General features: G+C 39.3%; 1 protein-coding gene across 6 annotated transcripts in view; it reads right to left on the reverse strand.

Moving 5' to 3' along the window:
* Nucleotides 1–1,261: 1,261 nt before the first annotated feature.
* LOC131440647 (neuroendocrine convertase 2) overlaps nucleotides 1,262–22,119 on the reverse strand; it is a 457,599-nt gene continuing 436,741 nt past the window's right edge. For all 6 annotated transcript variants that reach the window (XM_058612109.1, XM_058612115.1, XM_058612110.1 and 3 more), the window contains exon 12: nucleotides 1,262–1,469. In XM_058612109.1, the coding sequence (XP_058468092.1) occupies nucleotides 1,308–1,469 (162 nt within the window). In that variant the 3' untranslated portion in view covers nucleotides 1,262–1,307. The remainder of the gene's footprint in view (nucleotides 1,470–22,119) is intronic.

The following is a 22,119-nucleotide window of genomic DNA, read 5'->3' on the forward strand; positions in this document are numbered from 1 at the left end:
ACACAATACATCTGCTCGCAGTGGCGATAGAATCCAAACTGATCCAATTTTTGTTAAGAGGATTCTTTTTACGTGATTTCGTTTGTAGCTTTTTCACTGATGGGCTATAAAAATATCCGCATACAGAATTTTAATGTCGATTATTTCATTTTGGATTCGCATTTCATTGAAAGAAACTATCAGGATGCTGTACGGGATTCATTCCTGCCTTTCAGAAGGACCAAATTGTGGAACTCACTACGATATTTTGTTCTCTTCCTCAGAACGCGTTCTGATTGGCTGGTGTTGACATGGGTCAAATGAGACAGGTTTTTCAATAGTGTACTATTGAAATACTTCAATGCTGTTGCTTAAACGTATATAAGTTGAAAAACTATATAAATCCCTTCACAGTCCACTGAGCTATGAGCTTCAAAAATACGAGAAAGGCAAACGCGCCTTATGAATTATCCTCTTAGATACTCGTTTATACCGAACGTTTCAGAAAAGTTTAATTTTGAATTATTTGAGGTCACACAACTGAAAATTTTATCATAAAATTGTGATCATATTTTTGATGGCATGTAGCAAAAATTATGTTGATTCGTTAGATACAACTAGAGATATTTACGATAAAAAACTTATCACTCTTTCAGAGGGTAAATTTTGAAAAGGCGCCCCATAGTAAAGTAAGTCGTATTCACGACAAAAGTATTTTAATGTATTTTACGTACTAACCAGAGCCTGATACGGCTCTCTATCTAAAATACTTTATTTTTTCCAATTTTTACTACTCATTCGGGACGGGTACGGGTACAGGTAATTTTTAAACGTGTACGGTAATATTTTTATTGTTGATCGGGTATTTTTTTTTTGCTGATCACTCGGATACGGGTCGGGTTCGGGTATAAGAATTTCTATACCCGACCATCTCTAACTGCTATGTGGCAGTTCGATTTGAACTGCTTTATGCACTGATGAGCCAAAGGCGAAACACGAATAAGATGAGAATAGTTATAACTTTTAGAATTGTCAAATATGTATAATGTTGAATCAACTCACACTCAATATCAAATGTGATCATCGTTATTTCAATATGCCCAGTTTCTTCGTAAATAAAATGTAAATCAGTGATTCGGGACTTCTATATTCTCTATTATTGGAAACGATTCATTGAGGTAGCTTTCATGAGCTAGGTTGGTATTGATATAAATACATTGAAAATTATTATAGATAATTTAAATATATTTTTCACATGTTAATATTGATTAAGTTTTTAAAGTTTATTTTGAAAATCTGGTACTTTATTAGTTTTTGCTAAAAAATACTTATATTTTCTTTTGATCTTCGTGAGCTTTCTTTACGATAGCCAATTTTGAGTGTGGCGAAGCGGGAGATAACATTCTGTATGGTGGATCCTTTGTGCCATGAAGAACAAGGGAGAATTCTTTCAGCCATCCAGCTTGTGGTTGTTTAGAATTGAATCTTGCCTGCAAAAAACAAAGATTTTTTAGGTTGTACAATAATGAAACGGATTTATTTTCTATGAATGTGTTCTTGTTTCTTAAATCGTCAAACAATTAGTAAAACCAACTGGAAAAATTATGTCGTATGTCGTGTCGAAATAAGTGGATGGTTAATGTAAGCGATATAACTTGATAACGTTAGGAAAATTAGTGGATTAGGCAAATCGTTTTTATTAGCTCATTGTTTGTGTGAATTTTGCTTTCATTGCTTCGCTTTCTGAGTTGCAACAATTATACTATTCGAAATGTATTAGATTTAAAGTACTATGTATTGTGGATGCCACGGCGAAGAAAAACTTATGTATATTCAGTTTCTGCAATGACTAAGCGGAAATATATATTGGAGAAGCCAAGTGAAAGAAAAACTAACAGAAAAGATGAATTTTTGGAAAAAGATACGCTCAGAGACAGGACTCGAACCTGCGTTCTTATGCATTCCGTGCATACGCGCTACCATTTCGCCACTCTGATCTTGTTTTAGTCACTCTAAAACGCGAAACAGACAGTAGCAACGTACATCGAACATGGTCTACATCCTGGCCGTCACCCGACCGATACCTTACATCCAAACATCTTCTCTGTCCATCAAACACTAGTACTCTCGCGTTATACCTATTTCTCCGATCAAGCATTGAGTAGGTTTCTCCAATATATATTTCCGCTCAGTCATTGCAAAAACTGAACTTAGTCATGGCGGCTTTACGTCAAACTAAAATTAATAAATCGTTATTTATATTGCCAATGAAATAAACGTATTTATGAAAAAAACCAATTCTACTACACAACTAAAGAAAGCAGTTAAAACGAGAGCTAAACAGTACAGGGTCGTGAACGAGACACGACCGATTGCGATGAAATTAAAAATACAATCTTCTAATTCATTCATATATTTATTATAAAATGCAATAGGCGATAATCGATCGTATTAGTTTATTGTTTGTGTAAATTTTACTTCCACTGCTTTGCTTCCTGAATTAATACAATTTTCCCACACGATTAAATAAGGCGGAAGAAAACGACGAACAAAAATATGCAGGATCGTTTATAAGACACGACCGATTACAACGGCATTAAAATATAAACTTCAAATTCACTTATACCTCAAACAAGATTCATGACAGTATATTTTAACCATATGTCACAGGAAATCAACCCTTCAAGATATATTCCTATCCGTGTCAGCCCCCTAAATGTCCCTGACTCAACTTTATTTTTCGACACATCCATGCAGCGTGAAGTGCGTGGAATCCCGGAACACCTACGCTCGATGGAAATCCCAAAAATATTTACAAGTAAGTTCAGGCATATTGACTCTGAGAAAATATTTTACACGGACGGATCACGAATTGAAGCGGCTACTGGGTTTGGTATATTCAACAATAATGTTTCGGTCTCATTAAAGCTTCAAGAACCTGCATCTGTTTATATAGCAGAGTTAGCAGCAGTTCATTATAGTTTGAGTGTAATCGTCACATTATTTCCAAACCATTATTTTCTTTTCACAGTTAGTCTGAGTGCAATTGAAGCTATTCGCTCAAACGCTGCTTGCAAAAATGAACCTTTTTTCTTGAGCAAAATAAAACAGTGCCTGAACGTCATATTGAATAATAATTATCAAATCACAATAGTTTGGGTTCCGGCTCATTGCTCCATTCCAGACAATGAAAGAGCCGATATTTTAGCCAAACGTGGTGCTATTGAGGGTGAGATTTATGAGGCCGATTGCTTTCAACGAATTCTATAGCGCGTCTCGCCAAAGAACACTTGCCAGCTGGCAAGCTTCTTGGGATAAAGATGATCTGGGTCGGTGGATGCACTCAATTATTCCTAAAATATCGACAAAGGCATGGTTCAGGGGACTGGATGTGAGTAGAGATTTCATTCGTGTGATGTCCAGACTCATGTACAATCATTACACGTTAGATGCACATCTCCTTCGAATTGGACTTTCCGAGACTAATCATTGTGCTTGCGGCGAAGGTTACCGCGATATTGACCATGTTGTTTGGACATGCGTGGAGTTTCGTGATGTCAGATCTCAACTAATAAATTCCTTGCGTACCCAAGGTAGGCTATCCAATGTCCCAGTTCGCGACATTCTTGCTTGTTGTGACCTTCCATACATGAAACTTCTTTATCATTTCATTAAATCCATTGGAGTTCCAATTTAAATTTTATTTTATGTTAGACTGTTTTCTCTTCCATGAGTTCAACCAATAGCCAACTATAGGATATTGAATATAAGTGGTGAACTGATACAAACAAACCTGAAATAGTTATAAGATCATGTGCAAAATAAATGTATTTTATTTAATGTAATTTAAAATAGCAACTCGCTTGATAAAAACAGTGTTTAGATTAACTAATGAGTACCAACATACTAATATGATATTCGAAATGTATTAGGTTTAAACTACTATGTATTGTGGATGCCACGGCGAAGAAAAACTTATGTATATTGCCTATGAAATAAACGTATTTATGAAAAAAAAAATTCACTTATAAATTCATTTGAAATAGGCTGGTGGGTAGTGGCTCGCTGGAATTGAAACTGAGCCTCTATAGAATACGATATTAACATCGGTAAACGACAAATATAGGATAAAATTTTTTGTCACGGACTTATAATAGGAGTGATATCAAATATGGGAACACAGAACGTAAGTACAGGAAATAATAGAAATAGTTCTTTATAATAATGGATGTGCTATCAAAAACAATAAACATTTAAACTGCAGTTGTTTTACAAATCCGTCAAGAACCTAAAATAGTGACCTCTACCATTAATTTAAGGGGAGTTTGTAGTCCCACAAATCAACGCAAAATTTTAACCGCTTAAATTCAACGAATCGACGCACATACACCGAAGAAAAAATACTGTATAATTTCACAAGTTGTGACTTATTAACCAGCACAATTTTGATTTCATTGAAGACTTATGCATTCTGTAAGCACCAGTGCTTGAAAAACGAATGAACCGAATTAGAGTGAATATCCTTCATACGCTTCTTGGTTCATGAATGTACTAGCAACTGAACCATTCATCATCCACTTCTGGTCTGATGGATTTGTTTCACATTTGTTTGTGTTTGTGAATTAACGCACTACTGGACGTGGAAGGTGAGCGTATAGAAGTGGTATTAGTTGCTCATTCTCTTCCACTTTACAAGTCGAAGCTACGAGCGAATATCGTTCGTTCTGCGTCGTAAGCAGCCACGGCTTGGAGAACGAATGAACCTCAATATGAAAAGCTCTTTTTTGTTTCCCTTTCACACTCGGTGTATATTGTATATTGTCTCATATGTAAGTGTTTTCTTTAAATTTTGATCTAAAGCGGCCCTTACACTTGACAATAATATTGTCAATCCAAAGTATTGTCAATACCGTCAATCCAATTGGCTTGGTAACTTGAGTCCGCGTTTTTCGAAAAAATCAAGCGTTTGGAGCTTTAAATATTGCAACTGAATATTCAAATATTGAGAGAAGAGGTCATTGCACATATTTAAAAGTTTCTCTCTGGAGAGAAAGTATTGTAGGATTGATGAGCAGTTTTGATTTTTTGACAATATTTTCGTCAATTCAATGAAGTTTCCACTACACGATCAAAAGTATTGTCAATACTCCTTGTATTGACAATAATATTGTCTCGTGTAAGGGCAGCTTAAAACAATTGCCAATGAGAGTATGTACACTGCCGCTAATTTTAGTTCTAAGTACTGCTAAATGTTCATACCGCAGATAAATTATTTTTAATTCTGATTCATGAATGTCCACCAGGTGCTTACTTTAAACAGCACACGCATTGAATCAAACCGTATTGCGCAACATTATCGATCAAGCTTATCATCTTCCGAAATGAGAGAAATATGCTTCAGTGCAGTGCCCATTCATTACGAAACTTTCCTTATTCCGTACGCTTGAAGGAATACAAGCTCTAACTGACTCAAAAACATTAATTATAGCTACTGGTAGTGAAAGATGACGTGGAAAGTCTATTGAAACCTTCTAAATTTAATTTTTTTATGCTTAAATACTTTAATGATAAAAATTTCTTTTACATTCAAATTCAACAGTATTCTTTGATGATGAATGGTTCACCAGCGATAGTGTGCTTGAATCACTTATACTACCGATGAATTATTTGAACGAATTGCCTTAATTTGAGAGAAAACTACAAGGATCAACCCCTGGGGTTGTTCGAGCCGTTGATGTGGAACAAGGCAACCAAAATTTCTAATGATCGATATTTTCAATTAATCGTCACACTTTTGAATCCGCGAATGCACGAGAGTCTGCTTAGATTGATCTTTATTAGGAACCAACACCGAACACGCGAACCCAGAATATAGACTCTAATAGTCGTGATTGGTATTTGTTTTGTAGCCGACGAAATTACATCAATAGCCCAAATGTATGCAATTATATGTTTGTACATGCTTGCGATACGGATATCGATATTTAAGCTTCTTTTCGCCAAGCTTGTGTTCAAGTTTTGTATGCAAGCAGTTATTTTTATTCTTCTATCCTTCTGAGATTTTGGTTGAAGCGATAAACATTATCAATCGAGTTCATCTTATATAAATTAGAAATTAATCTTATGCACTCAAGATTTACCCTGGGGTAGTAGTCATTTTCTCAGGCGAAACGACATAACATGGAAATTCATCCGATCTTGCATGACACAAGATCAAAGCATAACAATTAAAGCTTCAAACCGTTTTATGGCACTTTTTGTCTTGCTGTCTAGTAACAACCTACCTCTAGCATACTACGCGTAGGACTGAACCTTTAGCTATAATTTTGCTTCTATTTATAGATTCGTGTGCTTCCAACAGCTTCGCTTTTAGATCGATTGACCAATCAGAGCGATGCTTTCCAATTGATATATCGCTTACTCCTTCAAAACCGTCGACTATGGCAGGGAAATCCAGTATGCCGGAGATTTTTTGCAAACAAAATAGGACAGTGCATGCTATTAATCAACATTTCAATGATATACAATTAAAAATACATGGCCATGAATATTCAAATCAATACTTACAAATATTTCCAATCAAATGGTGACATAATATTAATAATTGATACAAAATTGACTGAGCTGTAATTGGTCAAAACCTGACCACATTTCTACGTGTATTTTTCTTGAGTTTCTAGTTTGCATATCTATATAGAAAACAAAAATTTGTTCCACATTAAGGTAGCGCTTCGCCGTGGTCAGGTCGAAGTGAGACAACTCACTGCTTCCTCTTGCTTTGTCGCCGACATTTCACCCTAAATTGCATATTTCTCCAATACTAACCCGATTCACGAAAAATCAAAAACATACAATTGTAGGTAAATGATTTTACTATGCATTTGGCGAAAAATATCAGTTAGAAAGCTTTTCTTTCGCGAGATTTCGTGCGAGTTTTGTTAAACATTTTGTTTTATTTTTTCCTTTTCTCGCTATAAACAACTCGCATATGTAGGGATGTGCTACGTTTTCAACAAAGCGTCAAAGCTAGTAACGATGAAAATCATTACTGATTTCTCGTTCTATTGAAACATGAATAGTAATTATTTTACAAAGTAGTAACACTTACTTACATTTTCTACTCATCTATATTCAACGTTTACGCAGAGAGAACGGAAAACGAAAACAAAAGAAATGTTGTTAGCGTCTACCGCATGTAGCATTTTGCACACCCCAATGCATGCGTTGACATTGTGTGCGTGCGAAAGAATAAGGAAAAACTCATTTATTTTTATAACTCGCACGAAATCTTTCGATAAAAACGTTTATCAGGCACAATTTATATACGAATCGATAGAAAAATTAATTATCTAGAATCGTATGTTCTTGGAATTTCCGTTTTCTTTCCCGTTTTCTCACAATTTTGGGTAAAGTGCGTGAAACCCCGGGATAGGCAGCGAACTCCCGTGATCACGACGAAGCGCTACCTTAAAAGAGAATACTGCATATTAAACGTAATACGGCACGCTCGTCGGCAAGTATGTATGGAATAGTTCGTTCTCCAATCTGTTTGCTCGTGTATATTTCCTGCATCGAAGCCGGTAACACAGTCTGTTGGTATGAGTGCTGTAGCTGCGCTGAACCGTTTTGTTGCAAGTCCCTCGCATTGATGAATGAATGGTGAAAGCTCTGGTAAGCACACATACGAACTTGATAAGCATGACTTATGAAATTCATATCAATGACATATGCATTCCTTAAAACACAATTTATGACTTTTATAACAGTCTATCTTGTTAAAATGTAATTCTTTATAAAAACAGTCAAACCATAAAATGCAAAACGAAGACACCGTTGTTTTAAATGAGCACATTTTGCTTCAAAACTTTGTGCAAAGCGCTCCGTCTGAAGCGTGAAAAAACAGGTTTCCAAAAATCGAAATTACAATTGATGGAGTTGATCGCCTGTGGAGATGAATAAATAAATTCGTTGGCTTCAAAATATTCCGTTCTCTCAGAAATTGTTTGAAATTTGATTGCGGATTGGAGGAAAAGATATGTAAATCTCTATTCATTATTTTATTTCATGATAGTAATACCTTGGTTATGTATGACACAGCAATTAGAAAATATTGGAAAATAACATCCAGAAATCGGAAGCTCTTGTTAATTCGGACTCGTTTTCATATGACTGAAATATAACTTTGGAACAATGTAAAAAATAAATTCTATATTACGAAAATTTTATGTTTTGATCGTGAATATCTCCTGTTGTGTCTAATGAATCAACATAATTCTTGCGGCATGCCATCGGAAATATGATCACAATTTTATGATAAAATTTTCAGTTGTGTGACATAATCTAAAATAGTTCAAAATTAACCCTCAGGGTACGGACTGGGTTACCGTAACCCGAGCGAAATTTGAAAGAAGCGCCATACGAAGAGAAGTCGGCGAGGGGGGTCCGGACCAGGGGGGGAAAAAACTTATAGGTACACACTATTAGAGGCCCAAGCAGCAGAGTCAGTCTCCGCTTTGTGTCCGAGCTAGACACATATAAACATTGTGCTCGGGTGTGGTACACCCAGTCCGTATCGAACGTTACAAAATCCAAAATTTTCAAAAAAATTAAGTTTTAATTTTCGTCTGTTTGCCGCTGAGGAATAAAAAGGTAAGTAAGAATACGTACTCTTCACTTAATTTTGTAGATCTCTCATGACTTGTGTAACTTTTTAATAATAAATATTCGCCTTTAACAATTATGTTTGGTATTTATTTATATAATACTACTCAACAATATCTGAGAAACAATTTTTTTACGCTCAAAGTAATTAATTTTAACCTTTATCATCATTAATCAACGAAACAACGTTTTTTCGCTAACTCGAAAAAACGCGTATTTTCATTTTAAAAAAAAAATATAGTTTTTGGAATAAATCAAAAAACCGTTATGGACATTTGTAAGAACTACTTTTTACCTTCCAAATGCGAGTTATACAATGTTAATATTTTTTTTTCAAAAAGTTACAGCATTTTGAAAAAAAAAACATTTTTTACAAAAAAAGTTCAAGACCCGTTCACATTTTTCATTATAATTTTTTTTCAATCAGTTAAATGATTAATCTGACAACTCTATTATATTTTTGAGACAATTTCACACAAAATAAAAAAAAATTATTCAAATTGACAAAGTACAGCTCGATATACACCCAATCAAAGTCGCCGGGTTAGGCTAACCCTGTCCGTACTGAACGTAACTTTTTTATAGTCCGTACCCTGAGGGTTAAACTTTTCTGAAATGTTTGGTATAAACGAGTATCAAAGAGGATATAATTCATAAGGCGTGTTTGCTTTCTCGTATTTTTAAAGGTCATAGCTCAGTAATCTGTAGAAGGAATTATATAATCCAACTACCAATGTTAGAATAGAAAATTTTCGACTTGAACGTGTATTGCAACAACATTGAAGTTTTTCAATAGTACACTATTGAAAAATCTGTTTGATTTAACCCATGACAGCACCAGCCAATCAGAACGCGAGATGTCTGCATCTATACAAGAGCATCCATATTAAAGTTGAGTGGTTCATTTTTCCTACCATTTGCTGAGCAACTGTTCCCGAAACAAGACACACGAGAGCAACATCGAGGACATGTCGTCTCACTGTTCCCCGTTCTGCGAACAAGAAAAGGAATTTTGCAAAAGGGGTGTCCGTACACCGCTGCCAGTAGCAGGTATAAAATGAAATGTGATGTGAGAAATAGCGTCATTGGAGGTCATAGTTTATGGCCAGAATTGAAAAGTGCGTTGAAAATGATTGAAATTTGTAATAAAATATTAAGTAGTTCTTATGCAATAATCTTAGCTACAGAAACAAGCTGGGATGAAAGTGTTAGGAGTGAAGAAGTTTTCGGCAATAATTACAATGTGTTCAGAGATGATCGCAATTTACAAATGTCTGATAAGAGATCGGGTGGTTGAGTACTAATAGCTATTTCTACAAAATTTAATGCTGAGATCATAACCACTAGGAAAATTAAAGAATTCGAACACGTATGGGTGAAAACTCGTCTGTCAGAGGAAACACATATTTTCTGCTCAGTGTATTTTCCCCCAAACAACACCCGTAAAGAAGTATATGAAAAGTTTTTTCAAGATTGCTGAAGAAATCATAACTAACCTCTCTTCCGAAGTGAAAGTACATATTTATGGTGACTTCAATCAACGTGACATTGACTTTTTCCCAGATTCTGAAAATGAGAGCATCCTACTACCAGTGGTAGGAGAGAATGAAACCCTCCAATATATCTTTGATCAAGTTGCATGCTTAGGACTCAACCAAATTAATCACGTTAAAAATCAGTGAAACTGTTACTTAAATTTTTTACTAACAAATTCACAAGAAGACTTCTGTCTTACCGAATCCATAACCCCCTTATAGAAAAATGAAAGATTTCACACTGCAATTGAGTTGTCCATATTTGTTCATGAGTATAATAGACCCGATGAATATGACGAGGTCTTTCAGTATGACTTGGCAATTTATGATAACATAAAGTTAAAATTAAGTAACATTGATTGGCAAACCATTTCCAGGGAGTCTAATGTTGAAACATTGAAACAATCCCGGGCCCTGTGGTGAAGGAGGAGCACTATGAGGGAAGCTGAGCTGCAAGCAACCGGGCGGGTCATAGGTGGTGGATAATGCTTAGTCGCGATAGCAACTCGTTGTGACTCGCGACCCGAACCATGTAGCGAGGGCTGACTGCAGGTGTGGGTAGGACGAGGTAGTGGGCCCTACACGTTCTAGGCCTAAAAACCACAAGACCTAAAGCAGTTGGCACTGACAAGGCGAGTTGGCGCCGCCTTTTAATATGCACCTGGCCCAAATCTCTCTCTTCTCGCGGTCCTCCAGCGTTACTGCAAGGTTGGCGCAGGCCTAGCTAGCCGCCCATAAAAAGGGCTTGCTCAGGAAGTTCAACAGGAAAATTCGGATGGATCTAATCGGCTCAGACCTTTGCGACGAAAACGGACAAGAGATTGGAAACTCGGTACGTGGAACTGTAAGTCTCTCAACTTCATCGGAAGCACGCGTATACTATCCGATATAGTGAAAGACCGCAAGTTCGACATCGTAGCGCTGCAGGAGGTGTGTTGGAAGGGGTCTACGGTGCGGGTCTTTCGCGGGAACCACACCATATACCAGAGCTGCGGCAACACACACGAGCTGGGAACAGCTTTTATGGTGGTGGGGGAGATGCAAAAGCGTGTGATCGGATGGTTGCCGGTCAGCGACAGAATGTGCAGGTTGAGGATCAAGGGCCGGTTCTTCAATATCAGCATAATTAACGTGCATAGTCCCCACCTCGGAAGTAGCGATGACGACAAAGACGAATTCTACGCGCAGCTGGAACGTGAATACGATCGCTGCCCAAGACATGACATCAAGATCGTCATCGGCGATTTCAATGCTCAGGTTGGCCAGGAGGTGGAGTTCAGACCGGTAGTTGGAAGGTTCAGCGCCCACCAGCAAACGAACGAGAACGGCCTAAGACTCATCGACTTTGCCACCTCCAAGAACATGGCCATAAAAAGCACCTTTTTCCAGCACCGCCTCCTGCACCGATACACCTGGAGATCACCCATGCAAACGGAGACACAAATCGATCACGTCCTGATTGATGGACGGCATTTCTCGGACATTATCGACGTACGAACCTATCGGGGCGCTAACATCGACTCGGACCACTACCTTGTGATGGTTAAGCTGCGTCCAAAACTGTCTGTTGTGAATAACGTACGGTACCGGCGCCCGCTGCGGTATAATCTGGACCGGCTGAGGGACACCGAGGTCGCGACTGCCTACGCGCGACATCTCGAAGCAGCGTTGCTAGCGGAGGAGGAGTTCAATGATGCTCCCCTGGAGGACTGCTGGACCAGAACTAAAGCAGCCATCAGCAATGCTGCGGAGAGCGTCCTGGGATACGTGCCAAGGAGTCGACGGAACGAATGGTTCGACGGCGAATGCCAGGAGATATTGGACGAGAAGAATGCAGCACGCGCAGCGATGTTGCGTCAAGCCACCCGTCAGAACGTGGAATCGTATCGACAGAGACGAAAGCAGCAAACTCGCCTTTTCCGGGACAAAAAGCGCCGCCTGGAAGAGTCGGAGAGAGAGGAGATGGAGATGCTGTATCGTTCTCAGGATACACGGGCGTTCTACAGGAAGCTGAATGACTCTCGCAACGGCTTCATGCCGCGAGCCGAAATGTGTAGAGACAAGGAAGGTGGCATCCTGACGGACGAACGTGAGGTGATCGAAAGGTGGAGGCAGTACTACGATGAACATCTGAATAGTGCACAGGCGGACAATCAGGCGTTGGAGGAGGAAGATTATGTCAGTGTTTCAGCCGACGGAGATGTACCAGTGCCCACTATGAACGAGGTCAAGGAGGCTATCCAACAGCTCAAGAACAACAAAGCAGCTGGTAAGGATGGTCTAGGAGCAGAACTCTTCAAAAGGGGACCGGAGAAACTGACGGAATGCATGCACCGAATAATCGAAGAGATCTGGGACAGAGAACAGCTACCGGAGGAGTGGAAGGAAGGGGTCATCACCCCGATATACAAGAAAGGTGACAAATTGGACTGTGCAAACTACAGGGCAATCACAGTGTCAAATGCCGCCTACAAAGTGTTATCCCAGATCCTGTTCCGGCGCCTATCACCACTGGTAAATGGATTTGTCGGGAGTTATCAGGCCGGGTTCATCAACGGCAGATCAACAAACGACCAAATCTTCACTATACGGCAAATCCTCCAAAAATGCCGTGAATACCGGGTCCCGACGCATCATCTGTTCATCGACTTCAAAGCCGCATACGACACGGTTGACCGTGTAGAGCTATGGAAAATTATGGACGAGAACGGCTTCCCTGGGAAGCTGACAAGACTGATTAAGGCTACGATGGATGGTGTACAGTGTTGTGTCAAGATTGCGGGCGGTTTCTCTGAACCGTTCGAATCACGTAGGGGATTAAGACAAGGTGATGGGTTGTCCTGCCTGCTGTTCAACATCGCACTTGAAGGAGTTATGCGAAGAGCGCGGTTCAACATGCGGGGCACGATTTTCACGAGGTCCGGACAATTTGTGTGCTTCGCTGATGACGTGGATATAATCGGTAGAAACAAGGAGACGGTAGCAGATCTGTATACCCGACTAAAGCGCGAAGCGGCACGAGTAGGACTGAGGATAAATGTGTCTAAGACAAAGTACATGCTGGCTGGCGGAACTGAACGCGATAGGCAACGTCTGGGCAGCAGTATTACGATCGACGGCGACGAGTTCGAGGTGGTTGACGAGTTCATCTATCTTGGCTCAATGGTGACTGCGGACAACGACACCAGCCGGGAGATCAGGAGGCGCATTATATCCGGAAGTCGTGCCTACTATGGACTCCACAAAACATTGAGATCCAGGAAACTTCACCCCCGCACGAAGTGCACCATGTACAAATCACTGATAAGACCGGTGGTTCTCTACGGGCACGAAACGTGGACAATGCTCGAGGAGGACCTGCAAGCACTCGAAGTCTTCGAAAGGAGGGTGCTGAGAACGATCTTCGGTGGTGTGCAGGAGAATGGAGTGTGGAGGAGAAGAATGAACCACGAACTAGCGCAACTCTACGGTGAGCCAAGTATCCGGAAAGTAGCCCAGGCTGGAAGGGTACGGTGGGCGGGGCATGTCGTGAGAATGCCGGACAACAGCCCCACCAAGTTGGTGTTCACCTCTAATCCGGCAGGTACAAGACAAAGAGGAGCGCAGCGTTCACGGTGGCTGGACCAAGTGGAGCGAAACCTGGATAGTATCGGGCGCCGACGCGGTTGGAGGCAAGCAGCCATGGATCGAGTTACATGGAGAAGAATTGTTGAGCAGATAAAATCTTAAAAGATGTAATATCAGAAATAAATAATGTTGAAACATCTGTGTAAATGTTTTACAAGATTTCATTAATGATCAGGTACCTTTTAAGAGAATCAGACATAACTCTAAATATCCAATATGGTATAACTCTAAATATCCAATATGGTATAATGATAACATTAAAAATCTGAAAAATCGAAAACAGAAGGCCCATAAAAACATAAAAAAAGACAGTAGCAGCGTCAATTTAGAAACTTACTTACACATTTGTGATCAATTGAATCTGGCAATCGAAATCGCTTCTGAGGAGTACTATTCAAAAACGGAGAGTGAAATCAAATCTTGCCCGAAGAATTTCTTCAATTACGTAAAACAAAAACTGAAATCTAATAATTTTCCCTCAAAAATGTTTTTCAAGGGTAAGACTGCTGACAACTCGGAAGGTGTTTGTACACTATTTGCAAATTAAGGAGTGTATCGAAAATAAGCTATCCACAAAGTTTTCTTTCAAATTATGATAAAAAACGATATTTTATTTAAACTGAAAATTGATCCTTTATTGTACGAGGTTAAACTTGAGCATAAAGAAAACCGAATGAAATTTAAGTTATTCCTTCACGAGTTTTCGAACTTTTGATCGAACGCTCTTCATCAAGTTCCGGACAAGTGTTGCATCGCATTTTTTGGGTGCTTGAGCCCAAATTTTTTTGAATTCCTGCATGTTCCCAGCTGCCTAACCAGTCTTCTTGAAGGCCCTCTTCACGATTGCCCAGTAACGTTCGATGGGTCGAAGCTGAGGCCAATTTGGTGGATTGATATTTTTCTCAACGAAATGTATACCCTTTTCCGCAAGCCAATTGAGAGTGGTTTTGGCATAGTGAGCCGACGCCAAATCCAGCCAAAACCGTGGAGGTGTACTATGCTTCTTATATAAAGGCAGCAATCTATCCATACCAGTACCTTTCGACCGAGTTTCTCCACTTGAATCGACCTGTCTGCATCGCACACATCCTCCCCAACGACGACAGTAAAGTATTGTGGACCTGGAAGGGTTTTTGACTCCTCTTTTACATAAGTCTCATCGTACATCAAAACGCATGCATTCGGACCCTGCAAAAGACGCGAATACAATTTCCGGGCCCTTGTTGCTGCTTGCCTCTTCTGTTTTACACCTAGTTGCGATATTTTCTGCTTCTTGTAGGTTTTTAGGTGATTTCGCCTCTTGATACGCTGGACCATTCCGACACTCGTTCCTGCTGTTTTGGCGAAATTACGTATTGACATTGATTTGTTCTTCATGATTAGAGAAACAACTTTCTGGTCCAGTTTCAGTTTGGAAGAACCGGGTTTTCTGCCTCTTCCTGGGAGCTCATCCTAAGAATAATGCTCCCCAAACTTATAAATTATGTTTTAACACTGGCATGATGAATTCCAAACCGCTTCGCCAATTTTCGCATAGTAATACCCTTCTCACTTAGCCATGTGTCCAGAACTTTAATTTCCACTTTGTTTTCAATACGCGACATTTTGAAAACGCAAAATTTCAACCGCACAAACAAGTAAAGAATCGAAAGCTGGCAGCCAAACGCACAGCATGCTGCGATCTGAGCATAAAAAACCATCACAAATACATGCCTACAACACAAATGTATGTGGATAGCTTATTTTCGATACACTCCTTACTTCCAAGAAACCTATACTACGTCTTCCGAAGAGGATCGAGACCGTGAATATTTTAATTTCTTCCCTGAACATGCTTGTGACATTAATAATCATCACATTAGTGTCCAAGATATTATGCAAGCGCTCAATAAATTAGATATCTCTAAAGGTCCCGGACCTGATGGAATTCCTCCCATATTCATGACAAAACTATCGTTAGAACCAGCCACACCCTTGTTTTGGCTTTTAAATAAATCACTCATGACCGGTATTTTTCCTAAAATATGGAAGGACTCCTATTTGGTACCGATTTACAAAAGTGGAAAAAACTCAGATGTGTGTAATTATCGAGGAATTGCAATTATTTCCTGCATTCCTAAACTTTTTGAAGCGATAATGAATGAAAAAATGTTTTATCAAGTTAAAAATAGAATCACTAATATGCAACATGGATTTTTTAAGGGTCGCTCGACTAATACAAATTTACTCGAATTTGTCGATTACTCACTGGCTGCTATGGATAAGGGTAATTACATAGAAGCTCTCTATACTGACTTCAGCAAAGCATTTGATCGCATTGATATACCTATGTTATTATTCAAACTACAAAAAATAGGAACTGGTCCTAAACTACTCAAATGGCTTGAGTCGTATCTGACTGATCGTCAGCAAATGGTTCGATTTAAAGGGAGGATATCCAACCATGTCCTAGTAACCTCAGGAGTTCCACAAGGTTCTCATCTAGGCCCTCTCTTATTCATTTTATTTGTAAACGATATATCTCTTATTTTAAAACACATAAAAGTTTTGATTTATGCCGATGATATGAAGCTCTTCCTAGAAATAAAAACTGATGTAGACAAGGTGGTATTTCAAGATGAAGTGCAAACGTTCCATGTCTGGTGTAACAAAAGCCTTCTGAAACTAAACGTCAATAAATGTAAAGTAATAGCTTTCAGTAGGAAACAAAACACACCAGATATCACAATTAAACTAGGCGATCAAACAGTGGAAAGATGTATCAGAATTAGAGATCTAGGAGTAATTTTAGATAAAAAGTTGACTTTGATCGATCACTATAATACGATAATAGGCAGAGCTAAAAACATGCTTGCATTTATAAAACGCTTCAGCTATAATTTTTGCGATCCTTACACGATTAAAACATTATATATTGCCTACGTAAGGTCTATACTTGAATATTGTAGCATTGTTTGGTCCCCATTCTCAATCACTCACAAGGAACGTATAGAATCAGCTCAAAAGCAATTCCTATTATTTGAACTCTGTAAGGTAGGTTGGGCAAGATTTCCTCTACCATCATACAAAGCTCGTTGCATGCTCATTGACATCCACACACTAGAAGAGTGTCGAGAACAATTAATGGTCTCATTCATACATAACATCGTTACACATCGGGTTGATTCATCTGGACTTCTGTCTAAACTTAATTTTATATACCTTCCCGACAGTTACGAAACCGAGCTATATTGTATATAAGTCATTATCGTACCAACTATGCTAAATTTGGCCCATTAAATCAAATGATGTCAACTTATAATAAGCATTGCGGATTGACTTTACAATGACGACAGCCCAGCTCAAACAATATTTTGATTCAATACGACCTAGGTCCTAGAAAAAACTGTTTTAGCTGTATCTTCTTCATTTGTCAAAAGGCACGGATGGGATAGCCATCAATCTGTAGGTCACCAGCTTTAAAATAAAAATAATAAATAAAAATTAAAACCATGCTTTTTTATTTAACTTTTTCGGATTATTTTGTAATTATTAAGAAAAAAATCAAATTTTTTTTTCAGAGTATATTTTTTTAGAGTGCCCAATCAAGTTCTTCCTAAACGCCATTTTTTTACAATTAACGGTTTCCGAGTTACAACGATTTAAAAAGGCAATTGCCGAAAGTGTTCGGAAACATTATGTGGCATGTCTCAATAAATCACTCTGTGGGGGAAATGGTTGTAACTTCATGCATAAAACTTTGTTACATAACGATGTAAGACATAAGTAAGCTACGGCTTGTCACGATCCAATACTTCAAGAAAATGCTACTCGTAGCTTTTCTTGAGGTATTGGATAGGTAGCCTTTTCAGATACATTCCTGTAACTATCCACGGTAGTGACAAATCAATAACTACGTATGCTTTCCTCGATGATGGTTCATCTGCTACTCTCATAGAATACAGCCTTGTAAAGGAATTAGGACTGCAAGGCATGCGGAAGAGATAGGCTGTTGACAGTATGAACTTTAGATAGTACGTAAATTTTATTCAAATCATGTACAGGGGATATTTTCACGGATAGTTTCACAGATTCATTTTCGGTTTGTGCTGTCCTGCAGTCCAATTCAGGCATAGTGGGACTGCAGGACAGCAACGAACGAAAATGAATCTGTGAAACTATCCGTGAAAATATCCCCTGTACATGATTTGAATAAAATTTACGTACTATCCAGGCGCGTAGCCAGAGAAAATTTTCGGGAAGGGGGGGGGGGGTTAAGAACATGGTGATAAATCAACACATGTACAATTTATATCACAATGTTTCCCATGGGTTATAATTTTTTGTTTCGGGGGGGGGGGGGGGGGGGTTTGAACCCCTAAAACCCCCCCTGTATACGCGCCTGGTACTATCTAAAGTTCATACTGTCAACAGCCTATCTCTTCCGCATCAATCAGTTTCCGTAATAAACTTAGCTGGGCGATATAAACATTTGAAGGGGCTACCGATCGATTCGTATGGGTCAGTGTCACCAAGAATCCTGATAGGCATTGATAATTGCCATTTGGGCCATGCTTTCAAATTTAAAGAAGGCGGTGAAGATCAGCCAGTGGCGGCTAAGACTCGTCTTGGGTGGCTGGTTTACGGTCCTTGTACTAGTGTGTCCATGACAATGCATTCTAACTTCACCGCTTATCATAACGTTTGCGTCTGTCCATGTATCAAGGAGGCTGATGCTAACTTGAACGCCGTAGTGAAAGAGTATTTTCGACGACACGACCTGCCACTCGTCTATCAAAACTGTATCGTAAATTTAACTACCCCTCAGTAACTGGAAATGTCAAATCGGAAACGCCAATGATTTTTTTTAAACTGGCAGCACAAGTTGATATATTTATTGATTTTGAATAACAGTCACCATAACCTTGGTTACTGCATATCGAAGGCAAGATGAATGTAAACAAAATAAATTTCAGATCGGTTATTATATTACGGAACATTTTAATGGATTTACCTGACTCGAGCGGAATGTAAAAATTGAGGAGTATGAGTTATGTCTTTCATAAAACCAAGTTCAAAATTCAGGTCTTGACATGAAACCGTTGTGTGAGAAGGAAGACATGGAAATGACCGACAACGAGCTGAGCGAGGCTAGTGCTCTGCGGTACCTGCATAACGTACGGTAAAATGATTTCTTTGTGGAATTCCGCTAGTAATCCTCGAATAGTGGTCAACAAGGTGAAATACTGTTTCCACTGCTGCGCAATCAACCGACACAAAACAATTATGACACCGGCATATTACACCGAATCCTACTGCCCAGAAAAGCTAGCAGTTGAAGTGTACGGATGAATCGCTGGAAGCTGATCATTGTTCTCGTTCGGTGGTTTCATCCATAGATTCGATTAAATTCCGAAAATCGAGTTCATTTGAATGCATTTCTGCTTGATTTGGACAAAGTTTAACACTAATAGAAATATTCCACCGCTTTCAAAACATGTTTATTTGTTTTGGGGTTCCTTGGTAACTAGTCCATAGCAACTTAAACAGTGTTGCTCGAGAAGATTATTTTTATCATTTACAAGGGGTCGCTAGATTTGTGGTAACTGGCGGTGAATCGTTAGCGAACAGTTTTAATGCTGATTTTTCTTCGGAGTGCCTGGTCGTGTCGTCGGTATTTTTCTATCGAAGGTGTGGGAATATTACTGCCAACGAAATCATCCATGTCAAAGGAAGAGGAAAGAGCTCAACAGCTACTTGATTCCAAGACAATTCTGAAAGATGGAAGATACGAGACTGGGTTGTTGTGGCGCTTCGATATTAAGAAAATACCAGACAGTCGAGGAATGGCCTACAAACGATTGTTGTGTTTAGAAAAGAGAATGAGACGTGATTCTAAACTTGCGGAAGCATTTCGAGCAAAGCTGGTCGAATATGAGCAGAAAGGCTACATTAGAAAACTATCACCTATAGAAGTTTCTACTAAACATCCCTGGACGTGGTATCTGCCTATCTTTCCTGTATTCAATGCAAATAAAAGGTAAACTACGCGTTGTTTGAGATGCACCTGCCATTGTTGGAGGAATGGAATATCACTCAATTCACTACTACTAAGCGGTCCGGATCAGTTAACCTCCTTGCCATCAGTACTCTATGGCTTTCGGGAATTTCGTATCGCGATTACGGGAGATATCCGCGAAATGTTTCACCAGGTTCTTAAAAATGAAGACGATCAAAATAGCCAACGTTTACTTTGGAAAGATGGTGATTGACCTTTGGAGTTACTTGTTCTCCTAGCAGTTCGCAGTTTGTTAAAAATACCAATGCAAAAAGATTCCAAAAGGAGTTTCCTCGTGCAGTGGAGTGTATCATTAAAGAACACTACGTGGATGACATGCTGACTAGTGTGGAGTTCAAACGGGATGCAGTAAAACTTGCCACCGAAGTCAAACATATTCATTCATCAACAGGTTTTGAAATACGTAATTGGCTTTCTAATTCTAAACATGTTTCGGAAAAACTTGGTGGACAGTAGATATCAAAGAAAAACCTGAACATCAACTCGGACACACTGGGATGACGAGATATCTTTAACAATAGCTGAAAAATGGAACCTGTGGATAAGACTCCTTCCCCAGATGGAAACTGTTATGATACCGCGGTGCTACCGCAACCTTACGACGGTGGACACAGACAGTATGATACAATTGCACATATTCGTAGATGCAAGCGAAAATGGTGTAGCAGCGGTGGCCTATATAAGATTCGAGCAGAATGCATGCGTCGAGTGTGCACAGTTGGATCAAAACCCCGAGTCGTTCCGTTGAAATACTTATATATACCACGTCTGGAATTACAAGCCGTAGTCATAGGAGCGCGCTTAGCAACTCGCGAATTCACATCGTTTGAAATTTGTTGAACGATACTTCTGGACTGACTCGAGAAATGTCGTTTGTTGGCTCAAATCGGAGCATCCACGCTACAATCAATTTGTGGCATCGAGAGTAGGTGAGATTCTCGAAATAATAGAACTAGACGAGTGGAACTGGTTTTCGGCGAAACAGAATGTTGATGACGAGGGCACAAAATGGAAAAAACTTCCCAACCTATCACCGTTAAGTCGCTGGTTTCGTGGTCCAGAGTTTTTATGGAAGATGAAGAGCGAATGGCCACTTGATAGAACAGATCCGGGAACGACCACGGAAGAATTGCGGGTCCCTGTTCTTCACCACGTAATATCAGAGCCTTTACTCCGCTTTGAAGACTTTTCCAAGTGGAAGCAAGTTGTGCGCATAACGGCCTTCGTTCGACGATTTCCACCTAATACACTTCACAAAATCACGGGGAGGCCGAGAGAAACCGGACCACTTACATGCGAGGAACAACGGGCAGCAGAAGAACTGATATTTTGTCAAATACAGCAGCAGTGCTATCCGGAAGAAGTTCATATTCTCAGAGCATCCTATCTAACGACCACAACCAGAGCACGTGAACTCCCAAAGCGAAGCCCTCTGTACAAACTCTGCCCAGTTGCTGATGAACGAGGAATTTTACGTATGAAAGGACGCACTAAAAACTGTCCTTTCGTTGGAGATTACGCTAAACGGCCTATTCTGCTTCCCAGGCACCATCATGTAACAAAATTTGTGATAACAGAGTTACACGAAAAGTATAGGCATATAAATCATGAAACGGTTTTAAATGAAATTCGTCAAAAATTTTACATACCTCGGCTTCGTTGAGTCTATAATGAAATTCGAATAGGTTCTTTGCTAGACGTGGATCGCCTGTGAAAATAATAAGCGACCGTGGCACTAATTTTATCAGTGCGAACCGTGAGGTTAAAGAAGCCTTACTGCAGATCAATCAAGATAAAATGAAGCTTACACGTTTGCCGACAGACGAAGTATTGACAAGTACACTGATGGAAATCGAGATGATGATTAACTCAAGACCACTCACCCGTGTACCAATAAATAATGAGACTTCCCACCACTAACACCAAATCACCTTCTTCTGGGAACATCGAAATGTATCAAGCCCCCGATTGCTTTTAATGATGGAGCTATGACAGTACGAAACTCGTGGAAGATGTCGAAGGTACTAGGTATTTTTTCTCCTAAAGGTATTTTTTAACCAGCCTTATATCGGAAAAATAAAGTGGTTTATCGAAATCGGAAAGTCTCTGTTTTTAGTTGCGCTGCAACAGAAGGTTTGATTGATCCTATCTTCACTAAAACGTGGCTGCAGGTAGATAACTGCTTCTGTACAAATGAATTTTTCGAGGAATGATTAGCAGTCTGCGTAGTACGTAACTTCGTCATTATAGCTTTCAGGT

The sequence above is a fragment of the Malaya genurostris genome, chromosome 1 (assembly GCF_030247185.1).
Source record: "Malaya genurostris strain Urasoe2022 chromosome 1, Malgen_1.1, whole genome shotgun sequence".
Classification (NCBI taxonomy): domain Eukaryota; kingdom Metazoa; phylum Arthropoda; class Insecta; order Diptera; family Culicidae; genus Malaya; species Malaya genurostris.